At 34.5% G+C, this 26,678-nt stretch overlaps 1 protein-coding gene and 1 long non-coding RNA gene across 2 annotated transcripts in view; one reads left to right on the forward strand and one right to left on the reverse strand.

The window, feature by feature from the left end:
* Positions 1-266: 266 nt before the first annotated feature.
* On the forward strand, positions 267-21,171 carry LOC127549042 (uncharacterized). The gene is made up of 4 exons (XR_007950507.1): positions 267-382; positions 595-753; positions 18,677-18,789; positions 20,980-21,171. It is a non-coding gene; the product is annotated as an uncharacterized LOC127549042 (long non-coding RNA).
* Positions 4,500-26,678, reverse strand: part of GMEB2 (glucocorticoid modulatory element binding protein 2) — a 57,377-nt gene continuing 35,198 nt past the window's right edge. The window contains exons 7-10 of the mRNA XM_051976778.1: positions 26,334-26,405; positions 20,973-21,110; positions 20,231-20,353; positions 4,500-10,331 (exon numbers count right to left, since the gene is read on the reverse strand). Of these exons, the coding sequence (XP_051832738.1) occupies positions 9,685-10,331; positions 20,231-20,353; positions 20,973-21,110; positions 26,334-26,405 (980 nt within the window). The 3' untranslated portion in view covers positions 4,500-9,684. The remainder of the gene's footprint in view (positions 10,332-20,230; positions 20,354-20,972; positions 21,111-26,333; positions 26,406-26,678) is intronic.

Consider the following 26,678-nt stretch of genomic DNA (forward strand, 5'->3'; position numbering starts at 1 on the left):
ACCGGATGGAACTGGCCTCTAACCTGTGGGTGGCCAGAGCCAAATAGAACAGGCTAGAGACAGGAGAGTCAGGAATCAAACAGAAGTTTAATTTCAAAGTGAGAGAGACGGCTTGCCAACAAGACCCCATGTGCTAGGGCCCCACCCCTAGTGAGAGGACCCACTTTCGTGGGGCTGAACCTTGATTTATATACTTGTGACTGACTAGACAAAGAGTCAAACAGTGTAGTGTAGCAACAGTAGTGAGGCACAACAGCAACAGTGAGTTATAGCAGCCACAGTGAGGCAAAATTGCCTAGTGACAATAAGACCACTCACAGCAGGGCTTCGTGGCTGAGCCTGTTAGTGCTTGCCCAGGCTCAGGGACCATCAGTTCCAGAAGGTAAAAGAAAAGGATTGTTGTTATGTCAAGCTCAGGGCAAAGCTTGCTTGCTGGGCCCTCGCTCTGAAAAACAGGATGTTTCCTATTATCTTAACAAAAGAAGGGCAAAAATAGTGCTTGCCCTCATAGAGTTCACATTTCAATCAAAGAGATAACATATATAAAAAACAAAATATGTAGAATATAAATTGGACATTGTTGTTCATCCTTAGTTCTCGAAAAGAAATATGACACTACAAGGTGATTGAGGTCTTAAATTGCACATGAACTGAACATGACTGAGGCAGAGCTGTGAAAGACATCAGTCCCTACTTTATCTTCCAATCCAGTGGCAAGACAAAATCAAGATGACAGCAATGGCTCAAGATGCAGTAAGTGACTTTGATTTTCTAAATTTAGGTCTTTCCCAGGTTTCAGTTGGTCTGAAACAATGCCCATTCAACGACTAAAAGCTGGGTGAGAGTCGAGATCAAAGATACCCCAATTTACCATCACAAAGATATCATTCTGGGAAGGGAAGACCTCTGGCCAGAGAATTTCTGTCCAGAACAAAAAATAATTGATATTTATACTCATCCTAAACCATCAAAATCTAAAAAACCTTCAATAACCACAAAAGCGATTATTGGTCATTCAATGTAAGCCAGAGTGTTTTGGGTTTTAAGACAAGTCAACAACAATTTTGTTGTTTTATTCCTAACAATACATTTTTATTTGTCATAAGTATACTATATATAAGTGTAGTACCAACTTGAAAATAAGTTGCCTACTTATTCTTAGTAACAAGTAACAACTTTATATATTGGTTTAATATACAATAAATGATTCTCTTAATATTAATATCATTGTTTAATAATTACTTTTTGTTTGAGAAACATGATGACACATTTATGATTTGAGTACATGGGGAAAGGAAATATAATAAAGTTGGTATTGTATTCACAACAAAAATTAAATGATCAAAAAATAAAAGTGTTGTCCACCTTCATGAGCCAGATTTTTAAAGGTGATAAATTTTACATAAAGAAATTTGAGAATTAAAAAAAAAAAAAAAAAACGAGAATAGCCTATACAGAAAAGGCAAATGAACAGTTTGATATTTCAAATTGAGGTATTCTTATTTTTAAAGATTTTTTTTTAAAGAGTATAGCCTGTACAGAAAAGGTAAATGAACAAATTTTTAGTTATTTCAAATAGAAGTATCCTTATTTTTAAAGACATATGGTCACTATTAAACTAATTTAAAGAGAAAATTATAAACTTCTCAGTAGTTCATGGTATTATAAACTTTGGGTTGCTGTAATGAATAAAGGGCCAATCTTAAGAGTCTAATTTCTAATACAAACTCATTCTGTGATCTTGGCAGTCATTTAAACTCTCAATGTCTGAGGCAGCTCTCAAAAACCATAAAGTTATAGAACAGTTATTCAACTGCATTGGTAGAGAAAGTTTGGAAATTAAATATACTGTACATGTAAATGCTAGTGTTGCTTATATACTGAATATAATACCAGAGGGAAGGCACTTGTAGTGATGAGAGAAAGCTAGCAGAACTCTTGAAGAAGGTGGGATTTAAGATAAACATTGAAGAAAGGTGGATAGAACAGTGGGCTTGGAATCAAAGACTCATTTTCCTAAGTTCAAATCCAGTCTCAACTTAATAGCTGTGTGACTTGAGCAAGTTACTTAACTCTGTCTCAGTTTCCTCATCTGTAAAATGACTTGGAGAAAGCAATGGCAAACCACTCCAGTATCTTTGTCAAGAAACCATAAATGTACAGAGAGGCTTGGAGAGACTTACATGAACTGATGCTAAGTGAAATGAGCAGAACCAGGAGATCATTATACACTTCAACAACGATATTGTATGAGGATGTATTCTGATGGAAGTGGATTTCTTTGACAAAGAGACCTAACTCCATTTCAATTGATAAATGATGGACAGAAGCAGCTACATTCAAAGAAAGAACACTGGGAAAGGAATGTGAACTATTTGCATTGCTTTTTTGTTTTTCTTCCCGGGTTATTTTTACCTTCTGAATCCAATTCTCCCTGTGCAACAAGAGAACTGTTCGGTTCTGCAAACATATATTGTTATCTAGGATATACTGCAACATATCTAACATATATAGGACTGCTTACCATCTAGGGGAGGGGGTGGAGAGAGGGAGGGGACAAATCGGAACAGAAATGAGTGCAAGGGATAATGTTGTAAAAAAAAAATTACCCTGGCATGTATTATGTCAATATAAAGTTATTATAAAATAAAATAAAATATTAAAAAAAAGAAAAGAAAAGAAAACATTGCATAAGGGGAAAAAAAAATCATGGGACATTGTGATCTAAAATTAGAATTAACCTAAAGGACAATGGAAAGATGAATAGCTAGTTCAAGAAAGTTGCAACATGTTACTAATGATAACTTGTACATAAGAACTCCATTCTACTCAATAAAGATGTACTACATGATTCCCATGGGAAAAAAAAAAAAACCATAAATGGAGTCACAAAGAGTTGGACACAACTGAAAAAAGAATGAACAACTTTAAAAAAAGACAGAAAAGCCAACAATAGTATTTGTTGAAGTATTTATTAAATTCCCATTAAGTATCTCTTGCAAATTTCAAATATGGAATCAGCAGATAAAAAAGGCTGGGATCAGGGGAAGGTCATGTACAAGGTCAACATAGCAGCAGCAAAGCTTGTATGGAGGGGGGGAAATATAAAGTTTTAGTGATGGGTTAGAGTATAGAGAAACTAGAATCAGAGAGCACTGGAAAGGCTATTGCAATCACCCAGGTAAAGAGGGACTGAATTAGGGTGATGGTTGTGGGAGTGCCAAGTACTGAGAGGGGAGATTCACAACAGTTGTGGAAATAGGCCATGACTCAGAAACTGGTTATGTGACATGAATGAAGAGGGGTTGAAGATGATAACCACTTTTCTAGTGTAGGTAATTAGGATGTAGTACTTATGATAGTAAGAAAGTTCAAAAGGGAAGGTTTGACAAGGGACCTTGTAAAAAGTTGCAGACCTAAATATTAGCAATTATGAGATCATCAATAATCTTGTAGAGAGGACTCTTCAGTTAAATGAGAACTTAAGCCAGATTGCAGGTGATTTAGAAGGGAATTGAATTTCCCATATGCTACATTTTGCCTTCTGCTTCTGAACCATGCACAGACTATCTTTGAGACTGTTCCTAAACCCCACCCCACTCCCAACCTGGATGGTGTTCTCTCTTCACCTCTATTTCTTAGAATCCTTAACTTCAAAAATGTTCCTTCAGAGTCACTTCCTACAAAAGAGGATTTTCCTGATTTCCTGAACTGTTATGATCCTGATCTCTGTAAATTACTTTTAATTTACTTACTGTGTATATATGTTTCATCTCACCTACCACTCATTCCCACTTCCCATTTGAATGTCCTTGAGGGCAGACTTTCATTTAGTCTGTCTCTATCGTGTGGTCAGTGTGTGGCACTTAGAAAAATTTAACATTTATCCAAATTCAAATTTGAATTCCCTGAATGATTTTTTTAAAAGTCCATTATATACCATAAGTTCTTCAAGTGCATTTAAGAGCTGACAGTACAGCAGGATATTTTTCAATGGACACAGAAACACTATTGCATAATGATTAACTATGAATGACTTATTTTCAGCAATATGTGATCTAAGACAATTACAAAGGACTTGTGAAGAAAAATGCTATCCGCCTCCAGAGAAAAAACTCATGGAGTCTTAAGTGCAAATCAAAACATAATTTTTAAGCTTATTTTGCTCCATTTGTAGAAGGTTTGGGGGGTATGGAAGGACTCTATTTTCCTTTACAACATGATTAATATGGAAATGTATTCTGCATGACTGTGTGTGTGTGCGTGTGTGTGTGTGTGTGTAAATTGGTTATATATGTGTATATATAATCAATCTGCTTGCCTTCCCAATAAAAAGGGAAGGGAAGGAGTATAGGAGAAAATTTGGAATTCAAAATAAAAGAAAAAGCACACATGTTAAAAATTGTTTCTACATGTAATTGAAAAAATAGAAAATAAAAAGATAAAATGTTTTAAACTAAACCTGATTCAAAAATCCTCAATAATCAGGAGACACAAGATATGAAAAAAAATTTTTTTTATTTTAAATCAAAATATCAAGCAGATACTGGCAAAAACAATATACAAAACAGAACTCAAAATGTCAACCCTTCCTCCCAAATCATCTCTGAGCAGGCACTGATAGGAAACAAATATTCCCTTAGGAAAAGCAACTTTCAATTCCAGATCTTCTGGAAAATGGAAGTCAAATAAAACCAGTCTGTCTATATTTACAGTTTTCATTTTATGGCAAACCTGTCTCTTGTACACGGTTTCAGAGTATTCTTACTTTTAGTTTTAGGGTTAAAGTCCTGACCCATGTAAGAAGAGCAGAATCCTTTGAGGGGTTTGTGAGGGCAAAGAATGCTAACTGGAACCTGTGTCCTAAAAAGACAGTATGTAGAGTACATGTGCTACTTTTAATTTACATAAATTAAATACAGCAGGGGTTTTGGGAAGGGGGCCTGCTGTGTGCTGCTGTATATGAAAATATTAGCTACAGAAGCAATAATTTGTTTGTAGATGAGTTTAAGTGGGGTATGATTTCTGTAAGTATGTATCACTATCTTCCAGAAATCATACCTTTCATTATCTAATACCGTATCTCGGCCTTAGCCCCATATTTCCAAATGAAGCAAAAGATTCAATTATTAAAATATTACTTAAGGGTTTGAAAAGAACAAGAACTTTTCATTCAGTTGAAGTCATCTTTTATTAGGTACAATGAATACTAAAAGTTAACTAAGGAGTCTCTACTGACAGGGTTCAAAAATCATTGTAAAGAACAAATGGATCCATACCTTTGCACATAAAAAAAAAAAAAAAATCTCTCCCTTTTAGGAGAAAATCATTTACTAATTACGTTAGAAACTTAAACTGGTAGCATCATCCTCTAAGACTATGGCCCAAAGACTGGGGTTGTCCTTCTCTGCTTGATTTTATCTAGCCAGTGGCAAGTCCTTAAAAAAATACAGGTCTTTAAAAGATGCACTTTTAGAAAAACACTTTTTAATGTGTGTGGTCTATCAATTCTTTAAAGGTACTGATGATGGAGTGAGGGAACAGAGTTAATGAAATCATGAACTTGAAGTTGAGAACATGTTAACAATAGGCAACAAATTTTTAAATTTTGTTTGTGGCACTTCATTGTTGCTTTTGATTTGTGCTAGATTGTAAAACTGAATTTCTCCCTCATGGGTCAATAGGTCAAAAGGGGGCAAAGATGGAAAGGTTTCCTGCTCTTGCTTTAAGTGAAATTAACCCACTTACTCCATTTGGTCCTTTAGCTTCATATTTATTAAAGATCATAGGATCATAGATTTAGAGCTAGAAAGGACCGTGGATGTTATATAGACAGCCTGAAAAAGGTAGAGTGCAATTAAGTATTTAAAATAGAAAACCATATGAAAGGCTTTTCCCAAGGGTAACAACCATTTTTTTTAATTAGTGACATGATTCTTATCCCAACAGCACCCCATTAAGAAAGGAAAATATGAGGATGACTATTGTTAAGTCTGATTCACTGTGTATACAGAGCCTTCAAGAATGAGGACATTGATAAGATCAGCATAGGATTCTATGAGCATCAGAAAAAAAACCTGTTGCTAGATTGGCCTGCTGAACCACTGTTAACATAGTAAGGCTACAGGGCTTAATGAAAATGGTAGGTATACTTTAACCTACAGCACTGAGAGAACATTTAGCCTTTGGACTTAAATTTGTTACATCATATATAAGATAATGAGTCAATACCACCACTCCCTTTTAGTCCCTTAAGCTAATTATGTCAAGTATAATCAAATTTCTACAGGTAATATGACTCATAACTGAAGCATGAAAAAATTATTTTAAAAGTGAGTATAATTAAGTCATTATTGGTATGTAACCAAATGACTCATAACAGAAAAGTGAACAAAGTTTAACAGAGAAGACACCAGGGCTTCAGTAATTTGACACAGTGAGAGAATAGCAGTATTGGATAAAAGTCTCAATAGAGAAGTGGGAATGTCTTAGGAAAAACAATAGATTTATATATGAATCAATTCGAAGGAATATAGTGTGATACGTTTTAAAATAAACTCCACTTGAAGCCACACTATGTTAAATCAAGTCAGTTTTCTAATAATGGCTTCAAATAGAGTAAAGAAACAATGAGTGACCTACTGGTCTCCTCATATAGCCCTGATGTACTTAAGAAAAAAGATACCCACAATAGTCACTAGTCAGACAATGAATGAAAGGGCTGCTGGGCTGCTGGGCTGCAAGACTGTTATAGGAAACAAACGTTAAACTGGCTTGACCTATAAGCAAAGGCATAATTAGTCTATGAGGGCAGGAACTGGGCTATGGCCAAAATTTCCTTCAAAATACATGCACACACAAGTACACGTGCATGCACAAATAAAGAAAAATATGTTTTAGGCCAGTGATGAGATTGTATACTTTTAGCTGCCCTAATAAAGTAAACTTACAACACAGGACACACTCTATAGCCAGAAAGAAGTGTAAGAAAAATCACTTCAATAAATATTTTCACTTCCTTCTATTTCTTAAGAAATTATACCTGACAGACTTCAACTTCCTTATCACCAAGCTCCCTGGAATAAGCTATGAGGCTGCTGGAAAGAATAACACATGCTGGAGCTAATCAATCCTTCCCAATAAATCAGGGGACAATTTGAAGAAGGAATTTAAGAGTCAGCAAAGGCCAGAAAATTACAAAAAGTAATAATTTAAATTCAAGAATTTCCAAATTTAAAATTGTGACTCAGGCACTTTGATCTTCCAGATTACTGCAAGATATTTTCCTGCAAGAAAATGTCCTTAGTCTTAAGAAAGAATTTTTCTTCTTTAAAAAATAAACAAAAAAGACAAAGGAAACTTCAAAATTAGTTAATGAAAAATAACTTTTTCTTTGACCCAGAATGTAATTTGTATTCTTTATTCTAAGACCAATCTCTCTAGCAGCTCAAGAGTATCTTATGAGCAATGCTTTCCCTTTACGCATGTGACACGGAACACAGAACATCTCAGCAAGTTGCTTACGACCTCACAATCAAGCAGAATTCAATGGTTTGTTTCCTTACTATATTCTGACTATGAGCAGAGTCCTCCTAAACCCAGATCCCAGAGCAGGAAACATTTTCACTGCACATGATCTTTCTGCAGCCATATATTTGTGCCATTTTAAACTTTTAGTAATAGCCAGTTGGACTTCATGATTTAAATATTATTGGCAAATCCAAAGTAATGCTCTGAGGCCAAGGATATGCTTAAGCATATCCAACTCTGCTATTTAAACAGGATTTGTACACACCAGACTTCCAGTTGTTGAAGGCTCAGGTGGCAGAGAGAGTCAGGCTATGTCTGACAAAATGTGCTATAGTGGTGGCTCTTGAGATAAATCTATGCTAAAAAGCTGTATGTGTGAGGTATGAAAGCAACACTGAGTAACCACCAAATTTAAATCTTATAACCCAGTAACATTTAATATACTGTATGTATCTTATTCATAGATTTACAAAGAGTTGAGTGCCCTACTATTATCAAAATTTTAGTTATATTTCTGGTAACCTGTTATTGTTTTAATATCTATTTAGTATATATCCCAACACTGGGCAAAGCCTAATCATACTGGGTTCCTAGATGATAGGTGTATTCTTATGTTCCTGGGGTTACTTAATGTGAATGTAATACAATTTTAAAAAATAACCTACTAGCTGTTGTGATGGCCACTAAAAAGCCAGAATTACTTCTTCTCAGTGCAAGGTCCCCAAGTCCCCAAGCATAGAGAAAAGCAAAGTAGCCCAAGAATTTTCAATATTGGTTCAGATAAACTTATGAGATTATCTTCTGAGGATTCCAATACAATGCTAGGCCATTTAAAAATATAAAACATACAAACTCGAGTCATTTTAGGAAACCTATATATCTAGCATTCTTTTGTTAAAAATGTTACAAATTTAACTTTCCCTGAATGTTGAAATGATTCTTTTTGAAATATTCAAACTACTTGTTTAATCTGGCCTAGTCAGGATCATATATAGGACAAATAGACTGACTCATTAGCTCAATCTTCCTAGATTGGGGGTAAAATATTCACATTTATTGGCCCCTTTTATGCCCTCTCCTTTCTTAGTACCCACCTTGAGACAGAGAAAGGAAGTTTGTATCTCAATGTGGCCTGCTTTGAACTCATTCACCTGCACCTTGAAAGATTCCTCTAAAGTTTTCTCCCAGACCTGTGTGTGTACACATATACATTATATAAAAATATAATGTATATATAATTATAAAAGGAAGGGGAAGGAAGGAAACTATTCAAATTAAAACCTACAGAAAAACTGTGGGAAGACACCAAATCCATAGGATCCATGGATTTTCCACACTTGGGTATGGTCCCCAAGACCTTTATTATTGTCCCTTTTTTCCCTTGAACACTTCTCAGACCTCAGGCAAGGAACTTGGCTAGAACTGGGAAAAAAAAACAAAAACAGGCACATGTGACTACTGATTTGCACCAAGTTGTGCAGATATTTGCCATCCCAAGCTCCTAAGTCTTATATAGACCTCATCTGGTGCAAAAATGCATTAACTGAACTTTACCAAATACCCTATGCTGTAAACCAAACTAACCTTCACAGGAAATGACAACAAAGCGACAGAAAACCCTGGGATCAAAATCCCAAGAACTGATATGTAATGTTACTCTTAGAGAATCAACATTTTCCTGAGGCTCTTTAGGTCCACATTCACAAATATCTCTTCAATTATTTTTCATCTTCTACTTTTCATCCACCCTCCTATTTTATCTGGACTTGCTTCTTGCTACTCATTTTCCTGTTACTTCTAAATGTGAAACCATGTTATTAAGCAATAGATGGAAAAATACATATCCCAGGAAAAAAGGGGGAGAAAAGTTTAGTACTTGAAAATTTTTTATAAGTTGTAATAATTCATCTAACCCTTTTTTGTTTGTTTATTTTTGGTGTTTTTTCTCTCTTTTCTCTCTCTTTGGTTCAGCAGCCTCACCATTACCCACTTTAGCCAAGTTATCTCCAAGTTTTGATTCCTTCTACCTTTTTTACCCTCATTTTCTTAACTCTGCAGCACAGACTGGGAAAAGGCAGCTCTCAAAGACACAATCCATTTTTAAGTGTTCTGTTACAGGTCCATTTCCTTCTTTTAAAAAAATTTTTATTCTTTTTACTTCTGATCATGATCTTCTGACACCGTGGTTACCTCAATGGTGGTATGCTCCTCTGATGTTGCTCCACTCTCCACAGCGCTAGATGGCACGGTCACAATTGTACTACCACTAGGAGACACCTGTGTTACGTTCTGTATGGTGGTACCCAAGCCAGGCAAAGTGAGCAGTTGGAAAGGGCTCACCACTTTAACCACAGTGCTGCCATCCTGCATTGCTGCTGTGCTGAGTACAGTGAGATTGGAAGCATCAGGATGGATCTCCACAGTGCTGGGGAAATTAGAACCTGAAGAAGCCAATACAGTATATCCCCCAAGTAGTGGTGAGGCTGGGGAACTCGCAGGAGAAACTTGGGTTGAACTTTTCCCCAATATGGTAGATGGAAGAGTAGATACCACTTTGCTCAGGGGTAGGTTGGCAAGCTGAGAGACTGGTACTCCTTGAGTGAGGGCTATCTGTGCAGACTGGGTCAGTACTTGAGAGGTTATGGCAGCTGGCCCAGATGTAGCCCTTGTAAGTCGGGGACGTTTCATTGGTGGTGGAAGAGAGACAGGGGTCAAAGTCATTAGTACATTATTCAGGTGTTGGGATTTATGCTTCAGTTCCTTGGCTCTTTTCCGGTGCTCATCACACTGCTGCTCTAAAGCTGAGGGGGAAACAAGAAACAAAATGAGACAAGCCAATGATTGTGGGGAAAGAGTACCATCTGCAACTGATGAGGAACCCAAACACAACAAAAATGTATTGAAAGACATACAATTATGCTGAACACTGTGCTATTATCCTTGTTTAATTAAAATACTACAGAGGAAAAAAAAAGAAAGAAAGATAAGTATAATATGAGTACTGTGGTTTGACAGGAAAGGTTGTTCCTACCATGAGAACACAGGTTTCATGAAGAGGTGATTATTTTAGTCAGATGTTAAAGGATGGGTAAAAATTCAGCATGTACAGAATGGGACAAAGGATATGAGTAAAAACATAGAAACCAGAAAACATAATGGAGAACTTCTAAGGGGATAAAGTGATTCAGTTTGATTGAAATGGATCAAGTTTAGAATGCAAAGAGGAAAATAATATGAACTTAAGGCTAGAAAACAAAGGTGTTAAGATGTAGAGGGCTTAGATTGTAAGCAAAGAAATTTCAGTTTTATATGATGGTTAATAGGGACCCACTGGAGATTCTTTCTTTTTAAACTGGTATCTTTTTGTTTTTACATTAGCTTCTTTGCAAAATATACCTTCTCCCTGCTCCAATCCTTTCTGTAAAGCAAAATTATCTCCTGTAACAAAATTTTTTTTTAATGAAGAGGAAAAAAAAATCAGGTCAGCAAAACTGACACATCATCCTACACTAGGTGCATTCTCTTTCCATCCACCATGTTACACTCTAAAACAAAGACCATTATCTAGGAAGTTAATACTTTCAAATCTTGAGCTCTTTACCCAAAGGCTCATTCTATTCTCTTAGTGTCTATATCTAAGATAGCTCTAGTCATTTTCTTGCTATCTAATCTGTCACTAAGCAAATACACTATTTTCTCTTGGTGTCTATATCTAAGATGGCTCCAGCCATTTTCTTGCTATCTAATCTGTCACTAAGCAAATACACTATTTTCTCTTGGTGTCTATATCTAAAATGGCTTCAGTCATTTTCTTGCTATCTAATCTGTCACTAAGGAAATACTATTTTTCCAGCTCTAGACTCATCATCAAATCATTAATAGCACTGGAAATATGGACCACCCAACATCACTTACCAAAATATTCCTTACAGACACCACTACCCTACATGTATTATCTCCCATTATTAGAATGCAAGCTCCCTGAGGGAAAAGAACTTTTTCTCTTTTTGAATTTGTTTCCAGCAGCATTTAGTACAGGACTTTGTACACAGTAAGTCCTTAAAAAATGCTTCTTTATTCACTTTTATTAACCAAATATGAGTAAATACAAAGGGAAAGAAGTATATTTTCTCAGTTCTTCTCCAGAAGCAAACTTAGTCATCATAATTTCACAACACTCAATTTTGGTTTTTTGTTTGCTTTGTTGTGCTCATTGTGGATATTACTTTCCTTTTTCTGCTTAGTTCTCTAGGAGCAAGAATACAACACTTTAAGTTGATATAAATGATATAACAATAATTTCACATCTGTGTACCTCTTACCTTTAGAAAAAAAGGGAAATTATCTTCTTTTATCTCTCCTTTGGGACCTTGCTTATACTCTGTAATTTTGTAACATTCACTTTTACTTTGTGGCTGCTGTTCTTTACATTGATATTGTCACTGTTTCCTTGGTTTTGCTTACTTCATTTTTTATCAGTTCATTTAAATTTTACACTTCTCTATATTCATCACTTACAATTTCTTACAGCATAGTAATAATCCATCACATCCTTGCATCATATTTTGTTTAGATATTGCCCACTAGATGAGAACCTATTTTGTTTCTAGATCTTTACTGCCAGAGAATGGGTACTACAAATATTTTGTTGTACAAGGAATCTTTCAACCTCCTTGTGCTATAGACCTAACAATGAGATCTCTGGGTCAAAGGGCACAGACATGTAAGCCACTTTTTTTTAACCACTTATCAATTAATCAATCAGCAGGCATTTATTGAGCACTTACTTGCAAAGGTGATATCTGGGTCAGGATGGGCTGAAGTAGGGAGGGACCTGAAGCAAGGACCAAGTAGGCTATTGTAATAGCCCAAATAAAAGGTGAAAAGGGACTGATCAAGGGTGATGGCTGTGACGATGCTAAGGGACAAGTATGCAATTAGATGTGAAGAAAGAATATGATTTGGCAACTGACAAGAGTGAAGAGATAGAGATAAGACTGAGATTGTGAACTTGGGTGACTAGAAGAAGGATGTTAGCATCCTGGACAGTTCTAGAGAAGTTCAGAAGAGTAGGATTAAGAGAAAAGAAAATGAGTTCTATTTTGGACATGTTAAGTTTGAGATGTCTGCATCTCAGTTCAAAATACTGAATAGATAAGTTTATATTTAGGATTAGAACTCAGGAAAAAAAAAAAAAACTAGAGCTAGAGATCCATATAGATCTATTCAAGCTAGGCACTGAAAATTACCTTTGCTCCTTCACACAAAGATGAAGCAACTGTTCTAACTGGGTTCACTATAAATACATGGCATGTATCACCACCTGGGTCCTAGTTGCTTCTAGGCAATCCTTCTACATTACCCTTATCAATTCACTGTTCCACTCTCCACAGAGGCTCTTCCAAACTTTTTCAACCTTCCTCAAATCTCTCATGGCTCCCTCCTATTCCTCTCCTCGCAGATTAGAATCTTCATATTTTATAGAAAAAAATTGAGGATATTCATTGTGAGTTCTGTCATCTCTTAAACTCAGATGCTTTCTCCCACTATCTCCTTTCACTCATCTTAGAAAAGATGTTCTTAATTAAGCAAACCCCTTTCCCTGTAAAAGAAATTCCATTCCCTCCTGTCTTCTCTAACAGATTGACCCCCTCTTGTCATTCTCACTCTATCTTAATTTCAACTCTCCCTGCCATCGATAAATATTCTTAAGTTTCCTTCTCTTCAAAAAACAAAACATTCTCATCTGATCCATCCCCACTATTTTCCTCTATTCTTTCTTTTGTGACAAAATATAACAGGTGTCTCTACTTTTTTTCTCTCTTTCTCTTAAGCTTCTACCAACACCATTCTCTCCAATGATCTTGCCAATCCTTCTTGACTGCTTTGCTCGCTTTTGACACTGTTGAACATCATCTCCTTGATATTCTCTTCTCTCAACACTTTTAGGACATTACTTGTTCCTGATTCTCTACCTGACTACTCTTCCTCAGTTTCCTGTTAGATTTGCTTCCACATCACATTCTCTTAACCATATGTGCCCCACAAGGTTTGTCCTGGACCGAATTCACTTCTTTCTCTATATTACCAAGTGAAGTCATTTGGTTACCTCATTAGTTCCCATGGATTTAATTATCATCTCTATAATTCTCAAATCTTAAGATTCTTATATCTACCTTTCTCTCTTTTACTAACCTTCAGTTTCCCTTCTACAAATGCCTTTCAAACATCTCGCAACTGGATGTCCAGTAGATATCTTAAACTTTAACAGTCCAAACTGAATCATTATTTTTCCCCCAACAACTTCCTTATTATTGTCAAAGGCAACACTATCCTGCCATTACCCTAGGCTAACAACCTGAGTTGTCAAGCTTGACTTCTCCCTATCTCTTACCACAACCATCACCCATCCAATCTGTTGTGATGTCACTTTTAACTGTGCAACATCTCAGATACGCCCCTTATTCCCTCTGATACTGACGCTACCACAGTGTAGGCCTTCATCACTTCACATCAGGACTACTGCAAAAACCTGCTGATGGGTCTGCCTACTTCATATTTCTCCCCATACCAATTTATCCATTAAAGTGACTTTTCTAAAGAATAGCTCTGATAGGGGCAGTTAGGTAGTGCAGTAGATAGAGCACCACCCATGAAATCAGAAGGATCTGGGTTCAAATTTAGTCTCAGACACTTAACACTTCCTGGCTGTGTGGCCCTGGGCAAGTCACTGAACCCCAACTGCCTCAGGAAAAAAAAAAAGAATAAAGAATAGATCTGATGTTCTTCACCTACTCCATCCCCACTCAATAAACTCTGATCTTTTGTCATTTTTTAGGATTGAAAACAAAAATGTCTGTTTGGTGTTCAGAACCTTTCATAATAGAACCTCCCCATTTTCCAGCCTTCTTATTCTTTACTTCCTAGCAAATACTTTTTAATTCAGTAACACTGGCCTCCTTCTTGTTCCACAAATCTCTGGGCTTCAGACATTTTCTTTGGATAGACCCCATGACTGAAATGCTTCAAAATGGTTGTACCAAATCAAAGCTAAACCAACACAGTATTAAATACATGACTCTGCTTCCACAACCCTTCCAACACTATTACCATCTTTTGTCATCTTTAATGGATGGAATGAAATCTCAGGCTTCTTTTGATTTGAACTTCTCTTATAATGAGACATATGGAGCAATGTTCCATATAGCTAACAATATATTTTAATATTTCACTGTATTTCATGGAGTCATTAACTTTCGTTGGGTCAACTTGAATTTTCAGGGAGTATTTTTTTCCCCTTTGCATAAGGTTTTGTATAACTTGTTCCAAGCTGTTAATTCTCTTCATGTAGTTTTTTTTACATAGCTCTCATTTCTATTCTACTTTCTTCCTCTATCACTCTCATTGAGTCTTTAATTACCTTTAATTCTTTTCCCTTTAAATTCTTACTTTATTTTTTCCAGAAATTCTGGTTGGGACTTTTGCCCAAGCTGCCTTTTTTTTTTCCCTGAGGCTTTGCTTGTAATTGTTTTGGAATCATACTCTTCTGAATATATCTCAAGTTTCTTGTCACCAAAACAACTCTTATTATTACAACCTACTTTCTGACTCTGGACTTTGTTAGAGCCAGTCTCTCTATATTTCTAGGGGTAATATCTGAGCTGAGCTTTTGTTGTCTTAGGACCTTCTCCAACTTTCGTGGCATATTGAATGTTGTATCATTCTGGTTCTTTCAGGGATCTGCAAGCCTTCAGTGCTCCAAAAGTGGTGTAATTTAGGACAAAGTCTGCTAATTGTCCTCCTTGTCTAAAGTTCTGCAGGTTTCTGACTCTGATTTGGGTTTGTAACTGAAATGATCTATTTGTGATCATATCTATCCTTTGTTTTCTTAAGAACTCTTCCCTAAGCCATATTTGGGAATACCTGAAATCATTCTCTGTAATCAAAGAATAATGGAAATTAATGGACTATTACAAAAGTCCAAGAAGTAGAAAGATTATATAATAAGATATTGTTAGTAGAAACAGAGAAAAGGAGATACAAAAGATATCAGAAATAGAATCAAGAGGATATGGAAACTAAATAAACAAAACAGAGTAATCAAAGATAAGACCAGTATTTCAAACATGGGAAGAGCTTGATGTAATAGAATAATCATATTTATTGTCAAAAGACTCAAAATACTTGATTGAATTTCAGCCTCATATTTACAATGTAACATGAAGTAACATTTTTCTTATTTATAAGATCAATCTAAAGGAATAATTACCTCAAATGATTCCTTTCAGCTCTAATATTCTGACTTTATGGGTAAAGGCTGGTATTCCTTCTTGAAATAATCAAGTAAAGAGAAACAGGTTTATAGTTAAAGATAATTTTGATCTAGGGCACATTTAATGTAAGCTAATAGTGTAACATCCAGCTGGAGTTATCTTGCAGATATAGTTGAAATGAAGGTCTAGAGCTAATAAAAAAAAATGAGAACCACAGAGAAACATTTTGGAGTCATTTAAATAAAGATAGAAGCTAACGCTATAGGGGTGAATGAGAATGCCATGTAATAAGATTATGAAAAGTGAAGAGAAGATGAAAGAGGACAGAAATTTGGTAAGCATCCATTATTTTAAGTATCTGGAAGAAAATAAATAACCAATAAAAAGACAAGGATTAGTTATTTAGGTAGGAGAACTATGAATGATATGATTACTCAAAAGCTTTTCAATTTTTTGTTAACTCATATTAACAATTTCATTCTTTGTTACGGATAACCTTTATCCCTTATATGTTTAAGAACTTCCCTCAGGCACATCTGTGAAACATATCTAAAAAAGCCTTAATAGGAAGAGTCAAAAGTATAAAATGTCATGCAGAGGTCACAGAATACAGATACTTCACTGGATCTATAAGCTAAATGATATGGCTATTTTTCTTCAATGATGAAAACTACAACTCACCCTTTGTGCCTCTTGTCCATGTTCTCCCATAAATTTGCCATACGACTCAACCTAGTAAGCCAGTGGCCTTCCTCAAATTCTTTTCATATTGCATGAATACCAATGAAGAAAGTACAAAGCCTGTCAGTTATATCTTGTACTTGTTATGTGACTAACCCTTTTTTTTTTGGGCTGTGTATGTCCCCAACAACATTCTTTATACCGATTCCTTATTTGTATAACTTTTCAGTCTGTTCACATTCACCACAGACTTCTTCTTTGACCTTAGGGTGATCCTCAACTTCAGTTCTCTGGAGATTACAGTACTCCATGAATCATAGTTACATATCACCAATGGAAGAAAACTGGTGTTTAAAAGATGCATCTTTAATTTTAAAAAATTGTAGCTTCCCAAAGGCAAACCTCCATTTCCTGTTCAATTCTGAGGTGCAACTCATTACTCATTTACATTTATAAAAAAATATGGAGGATAGCTTTAAGTTGTCCAAGAAAGTGAATAGAGTGTAACAATAAACAATCTTCATCTTTTTGGTTTTTCTATTTTGATAAGGCAAAAAGTTGAGTGATTATGAATTTAGAGACTACTCCATGATATTCTGAGATTTGATGTGATCAGTATAATATCACCCATCTGGTAATATCTGGAAGGTACTCATTATTTATGTGAAATCTCTCTTAAACTTAAAACTGTTACACTGATTATTTTCCAGGGTGCTGGTAAATGTCTGACAAATATACATCTCCTTGTCTATGCTTTACTTTATATAAATAATCAGAGAATTGTTAAATTCTCTCATTCTCATATTCTTTCAAGGTAATATCTGATTTTCAATATACATGGAAAAACCTTCTAGAAAAGTACATTTTTGAAGTATATTTTTGCCATACAAATTTTTTATAATCATCAAATAATAAGCACAATGGAATTCTGTAATCCCTAGAATTCAGATAAAATTATGCAACCATACAGCTGTAATCTAAGGAAGAATATCATTTATGAAAGCCAAATTTCATTAGAAACTCCCTTTATGTGTACATGTGTATTATTCTCATAAAAAGACTGTAAAGATTGGAAAACAGGCATGTGGATCAATAATTATTAATGTCCTTTCTGTTGCCTTTTCAAAATAATAAAAGTTTATAATTTCTCTTCACATCTTTGGCCATATACCTTGAGACTTTTACATGCCAATATACTCTCACATACACACATATAGACATATATGCTGTTTATACACATGTGTTCTTACATATACTCTTAAAAAAGTATACATAGATATATGCATGTGAATATATATATATGTACACATATATATATGTATATATGTATATATACACATACACACATACATGCTCCACAATTCCTATTTTGATCTACTATCATCTATACCAATCTGATGAGTATTTATCACAAGGGAGCACTTCTGCTGAGCACTAGGGATAGGTAGACAAAGTGGGTCAAGTGATGGAAAAGAAAAGAAAAAAGTGATAATTCATTCGCTGAAATTAGTAACTAAATTTTGCTATTAAACTAGTTTAAGTAATTATAATGATGTTTCAATATTAGGATTTAAGTAAAAGCTTAATTAAACAATTAAACATTTGAAATTTTGAACTAAATTACTAAAAATAAGAGAAATTTAAACCAAAACAATTCTGAAATTTTAGCTCATAGGCAGAAATGTCAAAAGAGGAAACAGCCATTGTTAGAGGGGTTTTGAGAGGGCAAGGTCATTAATTCACTGTTGGTAGAGTTATGAATTAATTCAAACATTCTGGGAAACAGTTTTGAAATTAATATCCCTATAGTCACTAAACTTTTAATCTTACTCACATGTCTACAATTAGTCATATACTCCAAAGGACATGAAGAACAAAAGAAAACTATGTATGTAGAGAAAGAATATAGCAACACATTTTGTGGTAGCAGAGAAACTAGAAATAAAATAGGTGCCCATGAATTGAGAAGTGGCAATACAACTCCTGATATGCAAATATGATGAGACTTTATTGTTCCATGTGAAGTGAAGAATATGATGGTTTCAAAGAAATATGAAGAGATTTATGTGAATTGATACAGAACCAGTAGAACAATTTATATCAATAATAATAATAATGTGAAAAGAGAAGAAACAACTTTGAAAGACCTCAGAACTCTGAGGTTGGTAATGAAACAATTTCTCATCTCTTAGAAAAGAAGCAATGAACTAGAGGTACAGAAATCAGACAAGTATTCTCAGATGTGATCCATGCACTGGTCTTGTATCAGTGAAAAACTTTTATTCAGGAATTCAGAGGAAGAACTGTAAGTACTGATAAACATGGGGGGAAAACATCATTAATAATTTTTATTTTAAAAGATGCACATTCAGAACGGTAATGTTAAAGTTCACACGTTCATTTCACTATCCTTATAGCTTGGTTCCTGACCTCATCAAAACACTAAGATTGTCAACAATTTCTTAACTGACAAATCAGCAGCTTTTTCTTGACCTCGTCTTCATCCTTCTTGACCTGTATAGTGCTTGATACTACTGACCATCCCCTCTGGATACTCTTTTCTTACCTGGACTTCCCTGGTTTTCCAATTACTTATCTGTCTACTCTTTTTCTTAGTTTCTTGCTGGCTCTTCATCTATGTGCTATCCATATATATTCCTCTAGGGGTTTTTCCTAAATTCTCTTCTCTTTTCTCCATGCACTCTCATAAAAGCTCCCGTAGATTCAAATATCTTGTGAGAATCATTTCTAAATCTATATATCCATATCCTATTTATCTACTGAGTTTTAGAGATTACATATCTATTTGAACATTCTATGGAAATCTTAAAAATAGAACCAACCCCTCTTGACCAAGGACCAGAACAGTAGAGTAGAAAGTCAAAGGATCTGTGTGACTTTAAGCAAGTCAAATAATTACCCTGGGCCTCAGTTTCCTAATCTGTTAAAAGAAAAAAGTGCAGGTTAGATTATATGGAATCTCAAATCCCTTGATATTCTAGAATTGTGATCCTAAATTCCCTATATTTAGTGTAATCACTACTATCCTCCAATGGCCAGGTTTAAAATCTCAAAGGAATCTTGGATTATTTTCTTTCTCACCCCTCACAACCAACTAATTGGCAAGTTTTGTTTTTGGCTTTGCAACATCTCTCTCATTCACTATTTCCCTCCACTCACCTGATCAACAAACTACGTCCTTGGCTCTTATCACCTTTAACATAAAGTACATAGCTTCCTAACTGATCTGACTCCAATCTGTCTCCTCTCCAACTTGTCCATACCTTCAATTGCTAATATTCTCTTCCCATCCTCAAATTACTTTGTATTTACTCTATACATACTTTCAACATACTTATCCATCTACATGTTGTTTCCCCCAACAGAACAGAAGCTGTTTAAAAACAAGAACTACTTTGGTTTGTCTTTGTTACCCGTTTGTTGGACAGTCTGTCTAGTCTATAGAAAGTGCTTAATAACTGTTTGCGGAATTAAATTGAAATAAACATTTCATACTTATTATTTTGTTGTTAAAATACATTATGCATCAACACAGCTATGACAGCACATAATCTAAAAATAATACTGGGCAGTTCTGAATTTTTACAATGTTCATTTGATGCTAATAATGGAGATAACCGATGTTTAACAGATTTCTTAACATGTATTCTGGGAAACCATTCTATTCTAAAGCATGATTCTTGGCCATAATTATGGCTGAGTTTTTCTTTCCCAGTGGTACATACCTGCCAAATCTCGAGTGTACTGTTCTCTGGACCGGTCCATCTGGCACTTGTGACTAGCCAGGACTTTCTTCACTAAATCCAACATTCCAAAATTCTGTACAATATTGTTGAGTAAGACAGCATCTTTAAAAGAAAAAATGTGAGACAGGAATAACAATTTCTAAAAGAATATTGAAAATTTCCCACAGGAAGGGCCTATACCTTTTCTCAGAGAGAGAGAATGGTTTTCTAGGACATTGAATTGTTCTTAGGAAAACATACTAGAAACTAAATCCAAAAGAACTTTTTTAATAAGCAAATTATTTTGGCATGTTTCTTGGGAAAACAACAAATCAGGATCCCAGAGTAAGAACTAATGGTAAGAGGTATAAAATGTAAAAAAAAAAAAAAAAAACTTCTTGAAATCTGGAGGACTCTTTAATGTAATAAAGGCGGAATCTTTCATCTAGGTGTTACTTTGTAGCCTACATTTCCTTTAAGACTTTGAATGCTATTCATATAATACAAAAGACTTAACTTAAAATAAATAAGGTACAATTTTCTTAACTGGCAGAAATTACTAAAAACAGACTTTTGTAGACCAGTCAGGCCCATGCTGTAGGATGTATATTAGGTATGATTCTCCCAAACTTACCTCCATTTAGGCAGGAAAATGGAAGAAGAGGGAAGTTACTATACTAATCATCAAACAATATAGGAACAAAATCAGTATCTATTATAATGATTACTATCAAATTCTTACCTCGAAGCTGTAAAGGAGGATCCTGAACACGCTGCTGCAATCCCTTCATCATCTCTACCAGCTCCTGGTGAAACTCTTGAATCACTTCTTCTAAGAGACCAGCATCCTTCAGCCCTCGCCAAAAGGCAAAAGTCTCATCTGGAGAAATAAAAAGAAAATAACCTCTGGTGTCAAGAATAAAGTTCAATGCAATTAACAATGTCTCTTCTTCCCAGAATTCAATTCAACAAAAGTTAATTACATACTTTCTATACACACAACATAATGCTAGCATCTAAGGCTGCAAAAACAAAACTGTAACAGTACCTTCCCTTGAGGAGCTAACATTCTACTGGGGAAAAACAACATGCCAACAATTACAATGTAATTTGAAGAAGGAGAGACTACTTGTAACTAGGGTGAGAAGGGAAGGTGTCACATAGTAAGTGGCACCTGAGCTAAGCCTTAAAAAGAGGTAAAATGGAATTTTTAATATGGTCCTAGCACATAAGAAACAGGTCTTTCATTTCAGGATTTCAGAATCCCAGAATAGGAAAAAAAAAAAAAAAATCCAATCTCCTCTAATCCAATCCTCAGTTGAACATTTAAGAATCTTCTCTTTAATGTTGCCAATGAATACTTATAATAGCAATGGGAAACCTACTATCTCCTAAGGTATTTCATTCCTCTTTTAGATAGCTATAATTGTTAGAAAGCTTTTATTCACATTAAACTATAAACTTCATCTGTAACTTCCATTCATTGCTTCTAGCTTCATCCTCTGGAAACTAAAAGAATAATGACCTTTCCATATATTTAAATATAGCTATCACATTCTCTTCTCCAGGATAAACAAATCCATTCTTTTCAAACAATAACAATATAGAATGGTCACCATCCTAACCATCCTCTTCTGGACCACATCTAATTGGTTAGTCTATTTGCTAAAATATAGTATCCATCACTAAACTCCATACTGTAAGGTTATCTGACCAGAACAGTCATGTCCCATGTTCCAGGATATTAAATGCTTATTAATGCTGCCATCCTGTATTTCTGTTGATGATTTTTTTGAATCCAAATACAGAACTTGACATATTTCTATTTCTTCTTTGTGGAAAATACCACAGAAAAAATAATGTACCACTTCCCACCCCACCCCCAAAATGGCAGAAAAAATCATGGACTATATTAATACCTAAAAGGTGATTAAGATTATCAATAACTATTGACCCATTATATCTATTTAATCATGTTTATAGAATCTTTAAAAGAATATCTACATCTGTATCTTTGTCTTACTTGGTATTAAATAAAATGAGAATGGGGAGAATTTCATAATGGATTATATATCTTTTTAACTTTCAAGTGATGCAAAAGTACACATTTACTAGATTCTTTTTTTATTGTTTGATGGTTTAAAAAAAATGGTCAGGAGGACCCGAGTTCAAATCTGATCTGGCCTCAGATACTTAAGACTTCCTAGCTGTGTGACCCTAGGTAAGTCACTTAACCCCAATTGCCTCAGCAAAAACAAATAAATAAAAATAAAAGCATTTGATTTAATGGAGTAAATCAGAACCTTAAGAGGACTCTGAGGATTTTCTTGTGCATATGCTCAAATTACATGAGTCATTGATAAATGTAACCACAGAAATATCTTTGTTAAATGACCTTTTGACTATTACTATCTAATGAGAAATATAGCAAGAAAGTGTGGGCTAGTCAAAGATGTGTGTACTATCATGAATCTCTTGAACAGATAGGGTACCTAAGGGAATGTCCATAAATGGTCAAGATATCTAGGAACACACATACACACACACACATCCCATTTGACAGGCAATGAATGGGATTTAATATACTCTATCACATTACCAAGCTTCCTCAATGACAAGACATTAGCCAATCAATCTTGACAGGAAAAACTTGTGTGGACCATGACAAGCCTTTGGACAACCAGTTCACTACATTAGTACAATATATATGGAGATATTTGGGGATGATACAACAATGAGTTGATAGCAAAATGAACAAGAGAAACAGAGTGGGCTAATAGATTAGAGTGCTGGCAAACAACAGAATGCTTTTAATGATCCAAAATACTACAATTTCAAAAAAGTCAAGGGAATGCATGATTCAAAGAATGAAGTATATGGTAAGTACAAGGAGGCAAAAGCATGTTTCAAATCAATCCAATTCAACATGTATTATGTGCCTACTATGTAACAAATACTATGATGGGCACAAGATGATATGAAGACAAAAATGAAACAAACCCTGCCCTCAAAGCTTACATTCTATTATGAGGATACAATATGTATTCAAGTAATACAAAGTATGTAAAAAGTAATAAAAAGTAATTTCAAGTTGAAGAGACTGGTAGTAATTAAAAGGGTCAGGAAAATGCTTTTCACATAGGTGGTAGCACTTAAGCAGAACATAAATTTAAGCGTGCTTGCACCTAATCTACACAAAATGCTTCTAACTTAAGAATGGAAGAAGGAAAAAAAAGAATTTTCTATAATTTCCTGCCTTCAAATATATACTAATTAGTACTGAAACAAAAATTTCTTATGTTGAAACTCATTATGAATAAGCAAATGATACCAACTAGACTCCTTTAAAGGAAAATGAAACATTACAAAGATGACCTTCATTACTGGGAAATAAAAAAATAAAGGATCAAGAAGCATCTATGATTTCCAATGATGATTTTCCTTCTGCAACTAGAGTAAGAAATGTCATTAGAAAAGATGAGTCAATCATATATGTATTGATAGCCAGTGTTCTACCAATATTCACAAAATGTAAAGTCCTAGAAGGTGGCCCTCTGGATCTTATCTGGACTCTCTGTGGGAAGGGACTCTTACTATGAAAGATCATTGATAAAAGTAGGATGAATTGAGATTTGGATCATGAGATCTCAAATCTTTAGGCACTGAAGTATAAATTTTATACATTTGTTTCACAATTCTAGGCCAAGGTTTTTTAAACCCTTACATGGACAGATTTCAGAGGATATATGGACTTAAAATGGTGGAGGGGAATTACTATTTGTTTCAATATAATTTATTTTCTTTGTACTTGTCTATTTTATGCAATTAAGAACATTTTTTTTAAAGAACAATGGTTTTTACCAGACTTCCAAAGGGATCTATGACACAAAGAATTCCTGTTCTAGTCCATCAATTTTTTTGAATCCTCATTATATTATCCAATTGAATTATCTATCCTAATTCTGTGTCATCTGCAAATTTAAAGCTGTGTTACCTATGTTTTTAATCTAGGTCACTGATAGAAATTATTGAGTAATGCAAGGGGAATCAATCCCTCAAAAACTAGGTAAGACCTCTTTTCATGCCATGCTACCAGAAATTAAATAATTATAGAATTTTCCCCAAAATTAAAGGTAAGCTTACACACATATAAATACTGATGTCTTATTCTGAAAATCAAGACATTTGACTATGTCTCTCTCCAGTCTTGCAGCTTCATATTCATTATCCATGATTTTTCAGAAAGTACTTAGGCAACAGTTCAGAACATCAGCCAGTTCTTCTGAACTCTAAAATGTGACTTGAACACACTGAAGACAGTTAGATGCTCTGTTTCCTCACTTATCTTCTCCCTCAAATGCCTGTCAACCACTTTTGCTGTATCCTTTTCAACAAAAAAACGTTCTCTTTGGTGGAGAGTGCAGAAGCAAAATCAGAAATAACTAGTTCTGTCTTTTCTCGGTTAGTCTAGTATAACTTCCTCTGTCCAGAATCTTGGTGGTTCCATCTCTTCTTTAAACTTTCTTATACTCTTAAGAAACTTTTGGTTGTCCTTGGCAGTCACTACAAGTAACAGTTCATTTTAAGCTTTAGCATACTTGTCACTTCCTTACAGGGCGTGACATTTTAAAATATTCATTCTGATAACCTATCTTTGCTTCCATCTTTTATATTACAAAAAAAAAAAAAAAAACCCAGCCATGAGCTGATTAAGAAATTTCTTACACTTCCATATCTGTCACTTCCACTCTTTCTTACTTGACAAAACAGTCTATTTGCAGAATTGCATTTACTTAGTTTCTCATCCATCCTCCTATGCCACTTTTCTCAGTAGAATTTTAGGCATTGGGATCCTACCTCGCCTGTCTCTTAATTCTTTGAAATCAATTCCTCCCAAATATAAATGTGCAGTGCATAATGCCAAGCTTTCCCCTTCTTTTTCTACAAGGCTCAAAGATGCAATATTCACTTCCTCCCAAGGTTTCCATAGGTTCTACCTCAGCAACCCGTTCCTCTTAGCTTATCAGAATCAAGTCCAGAATAGGAGTTCCTACCATCACTTTATTTGCCTTTTGAAGAACGAAATAATAATTAAAGCAAATCAAGAATATATTACATGCTCTTTTTTGATAAAGAGCTCCAGCAGATATCCAGATGACCTTTGTATCAAGTTTGTGTTAGGTTTCCTTAAATTTTCATCTACTTCATCCTTTTGGTTAGTAGTCCTCAGTATCATTTACGAATAATCTTTATTTTCATTGAAATATGTTCCACCATGTTTTTCCCCTATATTTCATATACTTCCTTTGTTTTTAATATACAATATTTACTAATCCATTCCTTTTGAATAAAACTTAAACCTTTAATCATCAAATTCCAGTCATGAGTAGCAACCCAGCAATCATACCCAGGAGAGGTAGTAACTAACTTTCCCACATTAATAACTTTTGTTCATCTTGTTTATTACTCATATTTTGCATTATGTGGAATATGAGATTGCATGTTTCTCTCTTCTTGGATATCATCTATTTTGAAATACTAGTCATCTTGAGTTCAGAATCTTCTTCCTATGTACCATTTTTTATATTCTGTAATGTCTAGTTGGGTGGGTATATATATATATATATATATATACACACACACACACACACATTTTTTTCTCCAACACTTTCCATTTTCAGTTAGTTTAAAGCCTTTTTGATGAAATTCACAGGTTTCAAGGTAAAGAAATTTTTTTTACTAGCTTCTGTTTGTTATACTCCATTCCAGAACAAACTATTTATATTTCTTTTATTTTAAGCTATATGAAATCTATTCTTTGATACCATCTTCTTAGATAGCTATTCATTCTCCTATACTTAAAAAATTAGTTTCCAAACCCTATCTTACCATGTGTACAAGTATAACAAAATATAGTTCCTATATTTTACCTAATTGTTTACCATACATAAAATTTTTACAATGCTGCATATATAGCACCTTCCCTTCAGGTTCCCTTTTTCATTTCCTCAAAGTTCTAATAAGAGTTTCCAATTGTATGATTAATGACAAATAAATGGTCAACAATCACTACCCTTTGTCTTGCAGTTTTCATGCATTATACCTCCAATGGTGGTAGTCCAGTCACCAGTGTCCTCACAAGTTTCTATGGTGATTGTAGCAGGAGACCCATTCACTGCAACCAAAACAAAAACAAAAACAAAAACAAAAACCAAACCCATAATCATTTATACAGATTTTGTTTTTCAAAATAGTAGGCAGCTTTTGTTAATTTTGATTTATTTCCTCTCTGTTATCTGTTATATCACTGCTCTCTTTAATTTTCACTCCAAGATAATGCTATATATAGAGACAGATATACATATGTATATCTATATCTATCTATCTATATATGTATCTCAGAATTTGAATATTAAGTAGTCTCAAATAAAGTTCCTACTTTTATTTT

This window comes from Antechinus flavipes, chromosome 2, assembly GCF_016432865.1.
Source record: "Antechinus flavipes isolate AdamAnt ecotype Samford, QLD, Australia chromosome 2, AdamAnt_v2, whole genome shotgun sequence".
NCBI lineage: Eukaryota > Metazoa > Chordata > Mammalia > Dasyuromorphia > Dasyuridae > Antechinus > Antechinus flavipes.